The sequence below is a fragment of the Schistocerca americana genome, chromosome X (assembly GCF_021461395.2).
Source record: "Schistocerca americana isolate TAMUIC-IGC-003095 chromosome X, iqSchAmer2.1, whole genome shotgun sequence".
NCBI lineage: Eukaryota > Metazoa > Arthropoda > Insecta > Orthoptera > Acrididae > Schistocerca > Schistocerca americana.
In genome coordinates, this window is record NC_060130.1 from 790,911,116 (window position 1) to 790,931,670 (window position 20,555).

Genomic DNA, 20,555 nt, shown 5'->3' on the forward strand with positions numbered 1-20,555 from the left:
CGTGAATTTCACACATATGGTGCAAAAAAGTTCATGTCAACACAGGCAGTTCACACCAAATAACAGTTACTCACCTCTGCTCCAACAAGTAAACATGCATCATCATGAATTAGTTTTGGTTAGTGAGTGAGTTTCCTCAGTTCTGAATTGGTGTTATTGTACTTCTGGGCTACCATTCATCTCACAAAATTTGAGAGCAATATCATCTAATGTCCTGGAATCAGTATAATTTCCTTTTCATGATGTGACACTCTCCCACACAGTTTTGAATTTTGTCTCATATGAGATATACAATATTACTTTAGCACCACTGAGTTGTCACAAGGAATATGCATCATCATCAGAACTCAGTTCTCTATCGGCAAGTGCAAACATTCATTCCTGTTAACACAGTGATGTTTTTGGTATGCGAATACAATGAAAAGCAACCTACCCAACACCACCTCTGTTTTATTCTCTTTCTTGAAGAGATATCATTGTCTTATTCATATATTCTCTTTTCATTCCAGAGATCACCGAGTTTCATACTATTCTTATGTAATACTTCTCCTTGTAACAGTACATATGACATTTCCTATAGAAATGGTCCTCACACTTGTAATACAATTTTCAGTAAGTATCCTTCAGTGTCTCTCCATTTGGACTTTCTGCAGATTGTGATAATTACTTATATGTCCTAAAAAATGCAGACATGTCTGATTTCTCTGGCATGAAAAGAATTTTAAATTTTCTTATTATTTCCTAGTCATTACCTATTGAGCTCAACATATTCATTTTCATTATGACACTCATAGATACACCTGTTCACACTTTTCAAATTTATAAAACCATGCAAGACATATAACTAAAGGAACAGAGAATATTTATCCACAGTACTAGCTCACCTGGTGCATTGGATCATAGCCCATTCCTCCATCTGCATAAGGTGGCTGTAACAAGAGTGATTATAGTTAGCAAGTTTACTTTAAGTATGCTATTACATTAACAAAATTACACCTAAGGTGTTTCTGCAATACAGACACAAACCAAAATAAACATTACATAATACAGATTAAGTTACAAAGAAGCAACTGACAGGTAAGGTACGTGAAAATTACATCAGGAAAAAAATCCTTTGGTAACAAGTATTAAATCCCAAAAATTCATCTAAAATAATAAACTATTCTTCTGTCTCACTCCAACAGATATGTTCCTAAATAAATTTTAGTTTCTCACTGACACCCCTTAAAAGTTACAAACAACAGATAGTGTGTATTTTGTCAACTGATTTCAACAGACAGTTAAATGGTAACTTTGTATGATCATGTATTTGACACAGAATCGTGGAGTTTAGCTTTGATTTTTACATGAAGAATGAGACTACCCCTGCAAGAATTGCCACTAGAGGCAGGTCATATGTGCTAAATTAGAGGATCAGAATGGTTTAGAGAGATAATTGAAGGTGAAAATAAAATGGTCTTTATTGAGCTGTTGATGGTGATTTGCCGTATGTATCATTCTGTAGATACCAAACAGTGTAACTTACAGAAAAACAGCAGTTTTTACCTCTAAGAAGCTGCACAAAATCACAAACTAAATATGAAATCTCTCAGTAGCAGTATAGGTTGGAAGTACAAAGACATTAAAATTTTTCTTATATCCACAAGCAATTACTGTTATTCAGACAAATGCCAACTTCCATAACTACAATGCCCATACTCAGTGAACAAAAAGAACAAACAGCCACAGGCATGTGAGCCATACTTGTACAAAACTTTACAACAGACGGCCAGACACCATCAGGTAGTTAGAAGATGTAAACAAATTTAAAGCAGAGTTTAGAAAATTTCTATTCAAACAATGTTTTTACTCAGTAAATGACTATTTAGGCCAATAAATAATTTCTGATAATGTTTATATTATGACAATAGTTAAAATATTGTATTTTGCCCCTAAACATTTTATTATATTTGTATATCTAATGGACAGCTATTGGGTGTTATAAAATCTGTACTTAATTATTCTAGTGTATATAAGGACCTGCTGTCTAGAGAGGACATAAATAAAGCCCAATAGAAAACAGACTAAGCAACTATAATGCCATAAGTGTATATGTATATAAAGTTGCGTGCGTGCGTGCGTGCGTGCGTGCGTGCGTGCGTGCGCGCGCGCACACACACACACACACACACACACACACACACACACAGTTTTAAGTCAAATCACTAGGCCCTAATAATTTGTATTTTTGGTAATGATTTTCAATCACTTTTATTATTTATGTTCTGTCAGTGTCAATGCTTCAAGAAATATTAACCTACAAAAAAAGGGGGGGGGGGTCTTCTGTTTGCATAAGACTGCAAACTGAGTTTTTCATTAGAAAATTTGTTGTAGAAGGGAAAATTAATTCTAGATTATTTTTAAATGCTAACAATTGGATACCTGAAGGAAGATCAGCACCATTTCAAAAAGTAATTTTATCATAGTTCTGTACTATCGTCAAGCACAAAAATTCTCTCATGTCTATGCAAAATAATTGAGAAGCATTTTTTCAAAAGTCGATAAATGCTCAATTTCTCAAAATTCAAATTTTTCTAGTTATAAATCAGACTTGTTGCCATGCATGCCCTCCTGAAGTGGTTGGGTCAAAATTCAATATTTGCTGTTGCTATAGGGTGTTGAGAACTACAGCTTTGGCATAGCCCAATATTTGCTCTCACCTAGTTAAAGTGATGAACACAAACCGTGCTTTGCTTCTGAAGAACTGAAGGAAGAATAACAATATAGGATGTCACTGTCAATGAGCATTTCCTGGGGAAAAAAGGCATAAACTGTAGGCAAATACTTGCCATTAGAACCAGCAGTAGAGTGAGCTCCCTGCTGCCGTTGGATAAGCAGCAGCCAGCAGCAATTCGCACTCTGAGCTCACTTATTTGTTTCATAGTTTAATTCTTAATTTCTTTGCAAGTTGTTGGGTACTTGCAGAGTTTAATTCATAAATTTTGGGCGTGTTATAGTATTTGAGATTAGTAGCATCACGTTTTAGTGCCTGAATAGTGTAAATTTGCGTAGTCATCAGTCATCTGTTTGTTTTGAATGGCTTGTGCAATAAAAGAAAGAAAAGAAAGGAAAAAAAATTGTTAGGGATGGAAGAGACTGCACCTGTCGTGTACCGATTCAGGGGGGATTGGCCACCATCTGTAATCAGCTGGAAGCTGTGTTGGCTGTGGTTGGCAGGCTCCAGGCTGTTGCCCTGGGCTGTGGTGACATTGGAACACCCAAGGCAAGCACTTTGGTGCCTCTGGGACCTGTAGCATCACCTGGGATCTCTGATGCCACTGCACCTTCAGATTTGGACGTCCCTGCCGGTCAACACTTGCCTGATGGTGATTATGAAACCATGGTGGGGTTGCAAATCCCTGGGTGGAAGGCCAAAGTTGGTGCTGGCCACAAGGCTGTACCCTTACACCTCTGTAACAGGTTTGAGGTGCAGCCCACTGCTGAAAGTACTTCTGAGCCAGCAAGGGCGGCCTCACCTGTTGTGGCCGGTCTTCCTGAGAGGTCCGGACAAGCGCAGAGGGTGGGATTACTTTTCATTGGGAGCTCCAATGTTAGGCAGGCGACGGAGCCTCTTAGGGATATGGGAGCTAAGGATGGGAAGAAAGCCAATGTGCACTCCATGTGCATAGTGGGGGGAGTCATCCAAGATGTGGAAAGGGTCCTTCCGGATGCCATGAAGGGTACAGGGTGCAGCCAATTGCAGGTGGTGGCACATGTCAGCACTAATGATGTGTGTCGCTATGGATCGGAAGAGATTCTCTCTGGTTTCTGGCAGCTATGTGAGTTGGTGAAGACTGCCAGTCTTGCTAGCGAGATGAAGGAAGAGCTCACCATCTGCAGCATCGTCGACAGGATCGATTGCAGACATTTGGTACAGAGCCGAGTGGAGGGTCTGAATCAGAGGCTCAGACTGTTCTGCAACCATTTAGGCCTCGACTTGTGCCATAGGGTGGTGGGGTTTCGAGTTCCGCTAAATACATCATGTGTCCATTACATACAGGACGTGGCTACACGGATAGCAGGGGCTGTGTGGTGTGGACTAGGCAGTTTTTTTATGTTAGACAGTCTTGGGAAAGATCAAAAAGGGCTCCAGTCCCAAAGGGTACAGGGCAAAGAAATGAAAAGAATCGACCAAGCAACAGTCGGTATTGTAGTTGTAAATTGTTGCAGTTGTGTTGGAAAAATACCAGAGCTTCAAGAACTTATCGAAAGCACTGAAGCTGAAATCATTATAGGAACAGAAAGCCAGCTAAAGCTGGAGACAAATTCTGCCAAAATTTTTACAGAAGTGTAAACCGTGGTCAGAAAGGATGGATTAAATAAAGCAGGTGGTGGTGTGTGTGTGTCCGTTGGTAGTAGTTTATCTTGTAGTGAAGATGAAATAGATAGTTCCTGTGAATTACTATGGGTAGAGGTTATACTCAACAGCTGTACCAAAATAATAATTGGCTCCTTCTACCAATTCTTCCGAAATTGTACTTAATGCTTTCTCTGAGAATTACTTTGAACAATTAGTTCATGAGCCCACACGAATTGTAAATGGTTGTGAAAACACACTTTACCTCTTAGTCATAAATATTTCTGATCTAATAGAGAGCATAAAATGGGTACAGGGATCAGTGAACACAAGGTCATTGTAGCGAGGCTCAAAACCATATCAACCAAAACCACTAAAAATAAATGCAAAATATATCCATTTAAAACAGCAGATAAAAATTCACTTGATGCCTTCCCAAGAGAGAGTCTCCATTCCTTCCAAGCTAATTATGTAAGTGCAGACCAGATATGGCTCAAATTCAAAGATACAGTATCGACAGCAATAGATAGATTCATACCGCAAAAATTAATAAGAGAAGGGACTGATCCACCATAGTACACAAAACACGTCAGAACACTGTCACAGAAGCAACGAAAAAAGCATACCAAATTCAGAACAACGCAAAATCTCCAAGACTGGATAAATTTCACGAAAGCTCGAAATTTAGTGCAGACGTCAATGCGAGATGCTTTTAATAGTTTCCACAATGAAATATTGTCTCAAAATATGGTAGAAAACCCAAAGAGATTCTGTTCTTATGTAAAGTACACCAGTGGCAAAAAAAATTCAATACTGTCACTGCGCAATAGCAATGGAAATGGAAATGTTACCAATGACGGTGCCACTAAAGTGGAGTTACTAAATACAGTTTTCCATAATTCCTTCACGAAAGAAGATGAAGTAAATATTCCAGAATTTGAAACAAGAACAGGTGTTAGCATGTGTGACATGAAAGTAGATATCTTAGGTGTTGCGAAACAACTCAAATCACTTGAGAAAGGCAAGTCTTCCAGTCCAGATGGTATACCAATCAGGTTCCTTTCACAGTATGCAGACACAATAACACCTTTCTTAGCAATCATATACAGCTGCTCACTTGATGAAAGGTCTGTTCCTGAAGACTGGAAAGTAGCACAGGACATACCAATATTCAAGAAAGCAAATAGGAGTAACTCATTGAATTGCAGATCCATATGACTGACCTCATTGAATTACAGACCCATATCATTGACCTAAATTTGAAGTAGGATTTTGGAGCATATACTGTACTCTAACATTATGAACTACCTTGAAGAAAATGACTTATTGATACATAACTAACATGGATTCAGAAAATATCATTCTTGTGCAACACAGCTAGCCCTTTATTTCCATGAAGTAATGAGTGCTGTCGACAAGGGATCTCAGATCAATTCCATATTCCTAGATTCCAGAATGCTTTTGATACCATTCCTCACCAGCGACTATTAATCAAATTGCGTGCATATGGAGTATCGTCTCAGTTGTGTGACTGGATTCATGATTTCTTCTCAGAGAGGTCACAGTTCGTAGCGACAGACGGTTAATCATCAAGTAGAACGGAAGTGATATCTGGCGTTCCACATGGTAGTGTCATAGGCCCTCTGCTGTTCCTGATTTACATAAATGATCTAGGTGATAATCTGAGCACCCCCCTTAGATTGTTTGAAGACGATGCTGTAATTTACTGAATAGTAAAATCATCAGATGATCAATTCCTATTACAAAATGATCTAGAGGGAATTTCTATATGGTGTGAAAAGTGGCAATTAGCACTAAACAAATAAAAGTGTGAGGTCATCCACATGAAATATGATAAATTTTGGGTATACGATAAAGTGCACAAATCTAAAGGCTGTCAATTTGACTAAATATCTAGGAATTACAATTACGAGCAACTTAAATTGGAAAGACCACATAGGTAATATTGTGGGGAAGGCAAAACAAAGACTGTGCTTTGTTGGCAGAACACTTAGAAGATGCGACAAACCCACTACAGAGACAGCCTACATTACGCTTGTACGTCATCTGCTGGAATATTGCTGCACGGTATGCGATCCTTACTAGGTGTGATTGACGGAGGGCATTGAAAAAGTACAAAGAAGGGCAGCTCATTTCGTGTTATCGCACAATAGGGGTGAGAGTGTCACTGATATGATACGCGAGTTGGGGTTGCAGTCACTGAAACAAAGGCGGTTTTCTCTGCGGCAAGATCTATTTATGAAATTTCAATCACCAACTTTCTCTTCTGAATGTGTAAATATTTTGTTGACACCCACCTACGTATGGAGAAACGATCATCATAATAAAGTAAGAGAAATCAGAGCTCAAACGGAAAGATTTAGGTGTTCCTTTCTCCCATGTGCCATTCAAGAGTGGAATGGCAGAGTAGTATGAAAATGGTCTGATGAACCCTCTGCCAGGCACTCAAGAGTGAATTACAAAGTCACTATGTAGATGTAGATTTACACAAAAACATTAACTCATGATTATTACTCAGTCCAAGCCAGCTTTGTCACAGAGAAGTTAGCAATAAAAGAGTAAGCTGATAAACAATGAAATGGAGATCAATACAAGTTATTCACAAAATGGTATACATGTGACTGAATGTTCAAGTGACATGAAGTCCAGGTTGATCCAAGAAGTCCACATGGGCTAACAAACAAACCAGTGAACCCAAAAGCCTTAGGAAGAAAAGAATGCAGAGAAGCTGATCTCACTTATGATATCATCACAACTTTTCATCATATCATCACAACTTTTCATCATCATGTAAGTACTTTAAAGAAAACAGATTAGGATCAGTTATTACTAAAATACATATTAATCATGTCACCAAACCACAGGGACATCAAGAAAAAAGCAGAAAAGGAAAAAAGGAAGAATACTGGTTCGAAAAGTATAACATAAGGAAATCAAACGGCAGACAGCAGTACATGCATGTGCCACAACACTTCAAGCAACATCAGGGGTACCCAGAAACAGACTATCAGATTTGGTCAATAAATTCCATGTAAGAGGGAAGTCACCGACACAAGACCAAGCAAGAGACCACAGTACTACTAAAGGTAAAAAAGTTATACGAGCTATGCAGAATGACATCAAGACATATAGGTGTAGAAAGAGCCATTATTCAAGGAAAAGGTCCAAAAGAGGATATTTAATATCAAAGCTGAACACATTCAATATGTGAAAACATTTTTTTCTGTTCAAGACTCAGTTGGTTATACTATTTGTGTATTATGTTAATTCCTGTGCACAGACAAAGGAAATCATTGTTTTTGTATTTGGCTTGAAACAGAAGGAGCAAAGGGATGATCTATTGGATTTTCTGAGAAACCTTGAGGCATCCATGCCAGAAAATGGTCTAGATGAAATTAATATATTTTCTGACTCCTGTATCAGTCAAAATAAAAATACAGCAATGATGTGCACACTAATGGCTTTCATAGAAGTAAACAGAAAATTCAATAAGCTGGTACATTATTTCCCTATTCATGGTCACAGCTATATGCCTCCTGAAGGAGTGTTTGGTAGAGTGGAAAAAGACTAGGCCCCCTACCAAAAAAGGAAGATATTCTTTCACTGACTCAGTACTATAAAGTGGCATTGTCAATATAATAATAAAGATTGGGAAGCAAAGTATCTCAAGTCCAGTGCACTGAAGTGCTCAGTAGATTTCCAGTTCAGTATTATTGTAGCCAGTATTTTGTGTTGTATTTCAATAGTGTTGATTGCTATTCTGCACTTCTGCTTACGAAAAATTTATGGAAAAGTATGATAATAATGTGTGATATTGCAGTACATTATTGTATTTCTATGCTAAATGAATGATAAAGTAACTTTCATATCTTTAACATTAGTTACAAAGAAAGATACAGCAAAACACTGAATATGTATATTAACAAAACTTTTAAGATCCATCTTGGCATTTATGGGCTTTGAAAAAACTCAGAATCTTTGCTCCTCTATGCTGATATAAAAATGAAATTTTTAGAAAAGTCGAACGCACGGTCAGAATTGTGTCTACAAAACCAGTGTACATGTTAAATTATCCCCTTTATATAAATAGTATTTGTATACAAGATTTTAAACAATGTGTTTCCTCAAAAATTTAAGTTTTTAGATTTATCAACTTTTGAAAAACCAATCCTCAACTGGCCAATATTCTTTGAGATCATACTCATCTTAGTATTAGTAAACATAACTAAACTCAAAATTACTCGTGATATCCAACAAATGAACATTCAACATGACAGTTATTTTGGAAAAGATTTGAATTTTTCAAGTGACATATGTTTCAAACATGTAGCAGTACCTGTGAACCTGACATTGAGGAATTGTAATCTCCACCATTCATATTCATATTATACCCCATGCTGTCTTGGGGGCCGCCAGGAGGAGCAGGGGACATCATTGGAGTCGGCGTCCCTTGAGGTGCTGGACCCATGGTATATGGAGAGGCACCTAAGCAAACAATTCAGTGACATAGAATACAGAGTTCTGTGATCAGTGAATATCTCGCAAAGATGTTCTCAATCATCTGAGGACTCAGGAGAAAAAATTACACACATAAAATCTTAATCAGTATCGTCACATATATCATAGACAGTTATTTAGCTCAAGCTACCAGCTTCATAGTGATATAAACAAAAGTTGTTTATCCTCGTAATACTAATTAAATTTTCTGATCTTCAGCCATCTTATAAACACTTAACTTTCATCATAAACAACGTATGTATTTCAATTGTTAGTCAAGTATAATTGATGTTTGAAACAAACTGAACTAAAATGGTCAAGTGAAGACAGGTACAGCAACTGTTATTGGCAAAAGTTGACATGGCTTGGTTATTGTTGATAACGTGGAATAGATGGCAGTCATAGAGAATTTAAGGTGTCCAGAACTATGGGTTTTATCTCCACAAGATGCTCCTGCCCAGCAATTTAATCTGTGTACTGTATTATTGCACTAACATTTTCCTTTAATTGTGGTAATTTGCTTATGAATATCAGGATTTAGTATCCTCACATAAATACAGAACACTCACAATAAGCAATCTGTCAAATAATTGCATCTACATTGGTCCTGCATGTCTTCTAAGTGTCATCTACCAACCTTTCATCAAAAGACATCTTATAGCTATCTTAATATAAAGAGAAATAATCAATTTCTGAAAATATAATGCAGTTGGATAGATAAAAAGATCTACTCACCAACACACATGTGAAAAGGTATTACGTATGCAAGCTTTCAGAGCTAGTGGCACCTTTTTCTGGCAGAAGGGTTTAGGGGGAAGGAAGATGGCTGGAGAGGTTTAGGAAAAGGTGTAGAATTCAGAAAAGTCACCCAGAACCCCATGTAAGGTGAGACGTACCAGACGGGATTCCTTCTCATCCCATCCAGTAAGACTCCCCTTACCTGGGGTTCTGGGTGACTTCTGAACTCTACCCGTAGTACCTTTTTTGTATGTGCATTGTCCTGCCACCCCTTGTTGAACAGATTTTTTTATCCCTCCAACTACATTAATATTAATGGAGGAACATATCAAGATGATATTTTTATTTAGAATTTTAAAAAGTATTATACGTAATTTCATACCTAATAAAATTCAAGAATAAAAAATCTTTGAAAATGAATAAGGCAACTTAGTCATGATATGATACATAGCAAAGTAGGCAATACACTAAATACTCTTCAGAAAATAGTTTGATGCGTTAATGAACATCAACCACGTATAGCATTGTGAAACAGAAATAACTGTTTTAGTGAATTAGGTGAGACACTAGTAGTTTAACAATATGGTCAAAAATTTTTAACATTTTTTTAACAATGAAATTTGCCAAACAGCCAAGCAATTGAGATTTTATTTTATTTTCGCTACAAGTTTCGGCAATTCACTATGCTATCAACAGGCTCCATATGCACCTCTGAAAAACAATCAATATTGGCATACTGTGGCCACATGTTTCTGGATGTCGTGAATTCATAGTTCAAGTGCTTCCTTCAAAGACTTAACTGCAACTCCTACATCCATAATAGATCAACAGAGACACTGTATCAACAGAGATATGGTCAAAATCAGTCAGAATCTAGCAAGCAGAATTTTTCCACTTCTCTCTTTGGCAGCAGATTTCTTGGCAGTAGAATAAAAAAAGGGGTCAAAAACCAATGAAAGGCCAGGTCTTTAAAGTGGAGCTGGTTTGTTTGAATCCCAGTGTCATGATTCTGAGACACTGCTCTTATGACATTCAGCAGAGAGATTGAAGAACCTGTCTGAGCTACAGCAGTGCTACACGATTCTGTAGTAATATCTCTAATAGTATCTCTAGTAAAATCTTTTGATATAGTGTTACTATGCACCCATCTTGCAAGTGGTAAGACCACAAATCATTGATGACTGGGTGTTGTGTGATGTCCTTAGGTTAGTTAGGTTTAAGTAGTTCTAAGTTCTAGGGGACTGATGACCATAGATGTTAAGTCCCATAGTGCTCAGAGCCATTTGAACCATTTGAATTCAAATCATTGAGAAACCTTTAACAACCTCCATGGATCATAATATCTGCACATTTGTGGAATCAATAAGTCAAAATTAAATACATGTAAGGGGAAAGTAAAGGAATTACATAGTAGAATGATCCTTTCACATTTAATATTGCTTTGGATTGAGATTAAGCATGAAGTGTGAACCTGAAGGAATTATGTTGCACCATTTAACTTATTTCTACACAAAAAATTCTTGCTACTGGAAATGTGAAAGCCACATGTAATGAAAGTCAAAAGAATGTGTTTTGGGCCAACTGACAGTTAGCTCTTAGATGGATTATACATGGAAACATACTTGGTAGATGATATCAGCAATATTCAACTGCTGTAAATATGGTCGTAAACCAGCACATTAAAGTTCAATGTTTTGACAAAATGAATAAACATTTACTCCGCTATTGGCATGAAATGAATCCATGGAAGACTCCAGAGATTTCAAGGACACACAAAGGAAGGCTACATAAATGAAGGTTTTGTGCTTGATATCCCATTTACTGTTGGAAATGATCCATCATCTGGGTGCTATTTGACTGAATTTTACGAAGACGGAAAGACAACATATTGTAACATATTTGGCATTACAAACTGAAACTTTGACATGTGATGGATTAACTGACAAAGAATTAGATATTATTTTACAGCTGAGTGGGAGGATATTTACATAATTATGGTAATTACACAGCAAACACAAATTTCCAAGATAACTACTGGGCAGGACACTTCCTTTCAGCACTGGCGGCCGAAGACTTCCGGCATAAGAAGTCAGCCTCATTCTGCCAACAGCCTTGTCAAAGAGGGCAGAGGAGTGGATAGAGGTTCAGGGCACTCTCTTGTCCTAGGGGTGGGAAATTGCCCCTAAAGGCGGAAGAATCAGCAATGATCAACAACATGAGAATGCAGAAGGCAATGGAAACCACTGCATTAAAGACACGTAACGTGTATCCACAGGACATGTGGCCTGTAATTGAAGAAGTGTCATGATGATCTCTCCATTGGCAAAAGATTCCGGAATAGTCCCCCATTCGGATCTCCAGGAGGGGACTGCCAAGGGGGAGGTTACCACGAGAAAAAGACTGAATAATCTACGAAAGGATAACGCTCTACGAGTCGGGGTGTGGAATGTCAGAAGCTTGAACGTGATAGGGAAACTAGAAAATCTGAAAAGGGAAACGCAAAGGCTCAATCTAGATATAGTAGGGGTCAGTGAAGTGAAGTGGAAGGAAGACAAGGATTTCTGGTCAGATGAGTATCGGGTAATATCAACAGCAGCAGAAAATGGTGTAACAGGTGTAGGATTCGTTATGAATAGGAAGGTAGGGCAGAGGGAGTGGTACTGTGAACAGTTCGGCGACCGGGTTGTTCTAATCAGAATCAACAGCAGACCAACACCGACAACGATAGTTCAGGTATACATACCGACGGGTCATATACAATATGTACAACAACCAAGAGGGAATAATAAGAGTGGATGATCAAGAACAAAGTGCTCATATTAAGAAGGGTGTAAGACAAGGCTGTAGTCTTTTGCCCCTACTCTTCAATCTGTACATCGAGGAAGCAATGATGGAAATAAAAGAAAGGTTCAGGAGTGGAATTAAAATACAAGGTGAAAGGATATCAATGATACGATTCACTGATGACATTGCTATCCTGAGTGAACGTGAAGAAGAATTAAGTGATCTGCTGAACAGAATGTACAGTCTAATGAGTACACAGTATGGTTTGAGAGTAAATCGGAGAAAGACGAAGGTAATGAGAAGTAGTAGAAATGAGAACAGCGAGAAACTTAACATCAGGACTGATGCTCACGAAGTCAATGAAGTTAAGGAATTCTGCTACCTAGGCAGTAAAATAACCAATGATGGACAGAGCAAGAAGGACATCAAAAGCAGACTCGCTATGGAAAAAAAGGCATTTCTGGCCAAGAGAAGTCTACTAATATCAAATACCGGCCTTAATTTGAGGAAGGAATTTCTGAGGATGTACGTCTGGAGTACAGCATTGTATGGTAGTGAAACATGGACTGTGGGAAAACCGGAACAGAAGAGAATCGAAGCATTTGAGATGTGGTGCTATAGACAAATGTTGAAAATTAGGTGGACTGATAAGGTAAGGAATGAGGAGGTTCTATGCAGAATTGGAGAGGAAAGGAATATGTGGAAAACACTGATAAGGAGAAGGGACAGGATGATAGGACATCTGCTAAGATATGAGGGAATGACTTCCATGGTACTAGAGGGAGCTGTAGAGGGCAAAAACTGTAGAGGAAGACAGAGATTGCAATACGTCAAGCAAATAATTGAGGACGTAGGTTGCAAGTGCTACTCTGAGATGAAGAGGTTAGCACAGGAAAGGAATTCGTGGCGGGCTGCATCAAACCAGTCAGTAGACTGATGGGGGGGGAAAAAAAATCTTGACATCTTTTCTTATTTTACAAAATATCAGCCTGTCTTACCAGCAGCTTTCTTTGCTGCATATAAGTTGGCTTCCTCTTGTGCTTTTCCAATGTTTTTCTTGTAACGAATTCTCTTGTTTCCAAACCAGTTGGATACCTGAAATGTGGGAATGAAACACATAATAAAATGCTCATGTGTAATAATTAGATTTTAAAATGGGATGAATTGTAAAGAATTTAAGTCTGTGACATAGTAACTACCACTTAAAACCCAATTAAAAAATCTCATAAAAGTTACCTGTGAAACTGTTATTCCACATTTCCTTGCAAGCTCTTCCTTTGCCTCTTCAGATGGGTAAGGATTGCTTAAGTGTGAATAAAAATACTCATTCAGGATTTCAGAAGCCTGTTTGCTAAAGTTTCTTCTCTTCCTCCTACATAAACAGACACAAGTTGTGCAATTTTAAAATTATTGTAAATACAAATGTAAATACACTGTAATTCCCATCCAGCATTTCAACAATGTTAACACATGAGGTATTCATTTTCAGCTGACCAAGCATCCAGAGCTATTGGTGTACAAATCTATGAATTGGTGGGTTCACCAACTTATAAAAACAATACTCATTTCTATCACTCTCAAATTTTTCGCCACAAAAACTAGTTCTGCTCAATGGTAATAACAACAAGCAAAATTATTTTAAGCATTCAAGCAGCAACATAAATCATTTGTAATTTCTCATTTTGACTATTTTAAACATGTATTATCTTTTTCTTCACAGTTTTATGTGTGCTGTGGGTACAGGAAAGGGGGCCAAGAATTTTAGCTTTCTACATCCACATACATATTCTGCAAGTCATCATACAGTGCTTGGCAGAGGGTACCCTGTACCATCCCTATTCATTTTGTTTCCTGTTACACTCACAAACAGAGTGAGGGAAAAACAACTGTCTGTATGCCTCTGTATGAGACCAAATTTTTCATATCTTATCTTCATGGTCCTTATGAAGATCCACATTCATCAGGAACTGTCATAAATTTAAGAACATAGACATTCATAAATTTTGCCTAAAACAGCATATGGAAGCGTGTGCAACAGAAGTAGAATTTCATAAAAAATCATTCATAATATTAAGTGTAGATCAAGCACCTGCAAGTAACTTTAATCTGCTCATTAACCACCTTGAATCTCATCAACAACCAAAAACAAAGAAATAGTGGTTGCTGGTGACTTCAATATAGATTTCCTTTAAAGACTCTCCCAATAAGAACTTATTTAAGATAGTGTTACTATCATTCAACTTAATTCCCACTGTAAGGTTCCCAACTAGGGTAGCCAATTGCTCACAAACAGCCATTGATAATATCTTTATATAAAAGTCCAATGAACGGATTTATATTACAAAACCAATAGTCAATGGCCTCTCAGACCATGACATGCAGTTCCTACTGTTAAATGTTCACACTGAACAGGATATAAAATCTGTTAAATCTGAACTCAAGAGGGTAAGCAATAAACCAAAAATTGATTATTTTAGGGCACTCCTCAGAGACATTCACTGGAGTGAGGTTTACAGTGCTCATGGCATGAATGAAAAATGTAACACTTTTGCTAATAAAGTGCTTACCTTATTTGAACACTGTTTTTCCCCAAAACTAACCAAGGTTAGAGCAAAGTCTACAAAGAAGCCATGGATTACTCAAAAAATAGAGGTATCTTGTAAAACAAAAAGGAAACTATATCTGTCAATCCAAAACAGTTTCTGATGTTGGTACTATAGCACATTATGAGAAATATTGCAAAATACTTAAGACTGTAATACGGACATCAAAGCAAATACATTACAAGGAAAAGATAGTCATATCAGATAACAAAATAAAGGCAATATGGGATATAGTGAAGGAGGAGACCGGTAGAACCAGACATGAAAAAGGGCAAATAGCATTAAGAGAAAATGATACATTGGTGACAGATGTGTATAGTGTTGCAGAACTTTTCAACAAACATTTTATAAGTGTTACTGAAAAGATGGGGTTGTCAGGTTCTGTAGATGCTGCCATGGGATACCTCAGACTAGGCATTTCAAGCAACTTCCATAATATGAAGTAATGTCCATCATAAAATCTTTAAAATCAAAAACATCTAGTGGGTATGATGAAATATAAGCAAAGTTAATTTAAAAATGTGTTTCTGAGTTAAGTAACATATTAAGCTATCTGTGTAACCAGTCATTTATCAGTGGAATATTTCCTGAATGGTTCAAATATGCTAAAGTTAGGCAACTGTTTAAGAAGGGAGATAAAGAAATAGCGTTAAATTTCAATCCAATTTCACTTTTGCCAGTATTCTCAAAAATTTTAGAAAAGGTAATATACAATCAGCTTTATAACCATCTTATCACAAATAACATACTGTCAATGTCGCAGTTTGGATTTCTAAAGGGTTCTGGTATTGAGAAGGCGATCTACACTTACAGTGAAAATGTACTTAATTCATTAGACAAAAAACATTGCAGGCAACTGGTATATTTTGTTATCTGTCAAAGGCATTTTACTGTGTAAACCACAATATCCTTTTAAGTAAATTAGAATATTATGGTGTAACAGGAAATGATGCAAAATGGTTCAAATCTTCATCTCTGGCAGAAAACAAAGGTTGTTATTAGAAAAGAGACATGTATTAAGCTATCAGGCATCATCCAACTGGGAACTAATTACACATGGGATCCCACAAGGTTTCATCTTAGGGCCCTTAATTTTTCTTGTGTATATCAATGACCTTTCATCAGTAACATTACCAGATTCCAAGTTTGTTTTGTTTGCCAATGATACAAACATTGAAATAAATTGCAAATCAAGTGTAGTCTTAGAAAGCTCAGCTAATAAAATATTTGTGGACATTAATCACTGGTTCCTAGCCAATTCTTTGTCACTAAACTCTGAAGAAACAACTTGCATGCAGTTCAGAACTTGTAGTAAAGGGTGTCCCACGAGTATATTCCTAACATATGATGACAAGCAGATAGGAGAAGTAGACAGCATTAAATTCTTGGGATTACAGCTTGATAATGAATTCAACTGGGAGGAGCACACCACAGAACTGCTGAAGCATCTCAACAAACCTCTATTTGCAATGCGAATTCTGTCTGACATAGGGGATATAAAAATGAAAAAGCTGGCGTACTATGCTTACTTTCACTCCATAATGTCCTATGGGATTATTTTCTGGAGTAATTTATCAAGCGAAGCTAAAGTTTTCTGAGCAAAAAAGAAATCTCAATAAGGGTTGTATGTGGTGTGAATTCAAGAACATTCTGCAGAGGCCTGTTTTGGGAACTGGGGATACTATCTACTGCTTCCCAATATATTTATTTGTCATTAGAAATATATCACTTTTTCAAACCAACAGCTCAGTTTGCAAAATCAATACTAGAAATAAGAATAATCTTCACAAGGATTTAAAGTCACTTACTCTTGTAGAAAAAGGTGTGCATTATTCAGGAACACACATTTTCAATGACTTGCCAGCAGCCATAAAAAGCTTAACAACCAATGAAATTCAGTTTAAGAGAAGCCTAAAGGATTTAGTGGTCACCAGCTCCATCTACTCCATTGATGAATTTCTCAGTAGAACCAACTGATTTGTGTGTGTGGGGGGGAGGGGGGGGATATAAAAAATACAATCTAACTTCTGCAGTGCAGTAATGTGTTCATTGTAAATAAGTATTGTAGTAGTTCTATCATATGTTTATTACCTTATAAATAAAAAAACATTTTTTTTAATTTTAAATGCAGTGCATTAATGTGATTTTAGTACACGAGTGTTGCAAAATCATCCTTGATATGATTATTCCACTTGGGATCTGTGGAAGGTACATTAGCTTATTTTTTTAGTTGTAAATATTTGTCATGTATTATTGTTTTTCTAACATGTTCTACATCCTGGAAGACCTCCTCACTACGGATCAATTGGAATGAAAGTAAATCTAATCTAATCTAAAGCAAAATGTCTGTTGGCACCAGTAGAATCATTCTGCAATCAGCTTCAAATGCCAATTCTCTAAATTTTTTCCAAAAGTATTCCTAAAAAAAAAACATAATCTTTCCTCCAGTGATTCCCATTTGAGTTCCCAAAATATCTCCACAACACCTGCATGTTGTCTGAACCTACCAGTAACAAATCTACCAGCCTGCCTTTGAACTGGTTTGACATCTCCCTTCAATCCAACCTGGCATGGATCCCAAACACTTTAGCAGTACTCAAGAGTAAGTTGCACTAGCAGCCTATACGTGCTCTCCTTTACAGATGAACCACACTTCCCCAAAATTTTCCCAATAACCTGAAGTTGACCATTCGCCTTCCCTACCACAATCGTCAATTGCTTGTTCCATTTCATATATTACATTTAGAGCTAGCTGCCATGAAGAGGCATTGAACAAATCACGGGAGAAAGTACAGGTCACAGGGTACTAGAAGTGAACCATCAAAGTACTGTCCAATATGTTTGCATCAGTTTGTTGGAGGTGTCTCGAACAGAATGACCTCCTCCATTCCAGCCAGCACAGATTCTGAAGACACTGATCTGTGAAACCCAACTCGCACTTTTCTCACATAATGTACTGGAAGCTTTGGATCAAGGCAGTCAGGTAGATGCAGTATTTCTTGATATCTGAAAAGCATTTGACTCAGTTCCACACCTACGCTTATTGTCAAAAATATGATTGGATGGGGTATCAGGTGAAACTGGTGACCAGATTGAGAAGTTTTTGGTAGGGAGGCTGCTTGGATGGAGAGTCATCAACAGATGTAGAAGTAACTTCAGGTGTGTCCCAGGGAAATGTGTTGGGACACTTGCTGTTCATGTTATATATTAATTACCTAGCAGATAATATTAATAGTAACCTCAGATGCAGATGGTGCAGTTATCTATAATGAAGTACTATCTGACAGAAGCTGCATACATATTCAGTCAGATCTTGATAATATTTCATAGTGGTGCGAAGATAGGCAACTTGCTTTAAATGTTCAGAAATGTAAAATTATGCACTTCCAAAAATGAAAAAAAACTTAGAAACCTATGACTATAATACCAATGAGTCACAACTGGTATCAGTTAATTCATGCAAACACCTGGGTGTAACACTTTGTAGGGGTATGAAATGGAATGAGCACAAAGACACAGTCATGGGTAAAGCAGGTGGTAGATTTCATTTCACTGGTAGAATACTGGGGATATACAATCAGTCTACAAAGGAGATCGCTTACAAATCATTCATGTGACCCATCCCAGAATATTGCCTAAGTGTGTGGGACTCATACCAAACAGATCTAACAGAGGGTAATGAACGTATACAGAGATGGGCAGCACAAATGGTCACAGTTTGTGTGATCAGTGGGAGAGTGTCACAGAGATGCTGAAGAAACTGAACTGGCAGACTCTTGAAAATAGATGTAAACTACTGTGAGAAAGCCTACTTACAAAGTTTTGGGAGTCAGCTTTAAATGATGACTCTAGGAATATATTATACTAAAGCCTGCTACATCACTCCCATAGTGACTGAATGAATAAGATTAGATCACAGCATGCACAGAGGCACTTAAACAGTCATTCTTCCCACACTCCATATGTGGAGGGAACAGGAAAATCACTGTATTAGCTGTCCACATTATTGTGTCAATATCCAGGTTTCTGAGGCAAATGTCAACACTAGACGTATTAATATTTTATACAGTTGACATTTTGTTCTCCTGGACAGATTTCTGGACTTAACTTGTGGGGCCAACCAATGACAACATTTATTAAAGTGAACACATCGCTTTATTTCCACATTAATACCATTCTGTCCTGTTATTGGAGTTATCAAATAGACAAATACACTAACACATCCCATTTGCGCATGGTCAACTTCTACCATCATACATTCTAACTCAAGTCAGTAACACATTGGTCCACCTCAGCCATTATACAAGTAGTTATTCGGCTTGGTATTGACTGATAGTTGTCGGATGTACTACTTGGGGATATCGTGCCAAATTCTGTCCAATTGACGTGTTAGATAGTCAAAATCCCTAGCTGGTTGGAGGGCCCTGCTCAGAATGCCCCAGACATTCTCAACTGCAGAGAGGTCCGCCGACCTTGCTGGTCAAGGTAGGGCTTGGCAAGCGCAAAGACAAGCTGTATAAGTTCTCATCATGTGCAGACGGGCACTGTCTTGCTGAAATGAAAGCCCATGATGGCTTGTCATAAAGGGCAAGAAAACAGAGCGTAGAACATCGTTGACGTACAGCTGTGCTGTAAGGGTGCCGCGGATGGCAACCAGAGGGGTCCTGCTATGAAATGAAGTGGCACCCCAGACCATCACCCAGGGCTGTCGGGCCGTCTGGTGGGCAGCGGTCATGTCGGTATACCACCACTGTTCGGGGTGTCTACAGACACGTCTTCGCTGCCTATTGGGGCCTGGAATTCCACTGACTGGAGAAGAACCGTCTTCAGTGATGAGTCCCACTTCGAAATGAGCCTCGATAACCCGCAAGACGTGTCTGGAGACGCCCGGACAGTGGTGGTAAACCAACATAGCTGTCAGGTTTCGGTTTTGTTGATGTTTACTTCCAGTTCAGTTTCTACTGTTGCTGTCAGTACAGACCTGTCTGTTTACTTAGCGGCTAGTACTGTTCCTGCAATAACATCCACATCACCTGCAGAGGCCAGAACCTGCCCCACTTTATAGAATATTGTGCCCGCTATGTTGATCTGAGCCGATCTTATTACTTTCTCTGTTGCTATATTAAAAAGCACACATGAGAGCACAATCCTTTGCGTCAGTCCACAGTTAGTCTCAAAGGTTCGTGTTAAATTTGCTTGTATCCGTACTGTTGACATTACTGTTTCCATTGACTTATTAGGTATGTCGAGTTCTTTCGTTGTTTCAATAAGCTTATTTATTTTTATGATGCCTTAAGCTGCTTTAAAAACGACAAATATACACACATCAAAAAAAGTTTTGCATCACCTCGGCTCCAAGGGTTCCGGAACCTGTACAGAAAATTGGAGAAGAGATCAACATAAACATCACTTCCGCCCTTTTCATTGCTCATGAAAACCACACATTGCATGTTGTACCACCATACAGTGAGACCTTCAGAGGTGGTCGTCCAGATTGCTGTACACACCAGTACCTCTGTATTCGTTGTGGCAAGCTATCCACAAGTTCATCAACACACTGTTGGTCCCACTCCTCA

General features: G+C 37.9%; 1 protein-coding gene across 4 annotated transcripts in view; it reads right to left on the reverse strand.

Moving 5' to 3' along the window:
• Positions 1-20,555, reverse strand: part of LOC124556759 (homeobox protein extradenticle) — a 359,145-nt gene that overhangs the window by 45,655 nt on the left and 292,935 nt on the right. For all 4 annotated transcript variants that reach the window (XR_006968682.1, XM_047130759.1, XM_047130760.1 and 1 more), the window contains exons 5-8: positions 13,613-13,748; positions 13,375-13,471; positions 8,694-8,842; positions 885-929 (exon numbers count right to left, since the gene is read on the reverse strand). Coding sequence is in view for 3 of the 4 variants with exons in the window: in XM_047130759.1 (XP_046986715.1) it covers positions 885-929; positions 8,694-8,842; positions 13,375-13,471; positions 13,613-13,748 (427 nt within the window). In the remaining variant the exon portion in view is untranslated. The remainder of the gene's footprint in view (positions 1-884; positions 930-8,693; positions 8,843-13,374; positions 13,472-13,612; positions 13,749-20,555) is intronic.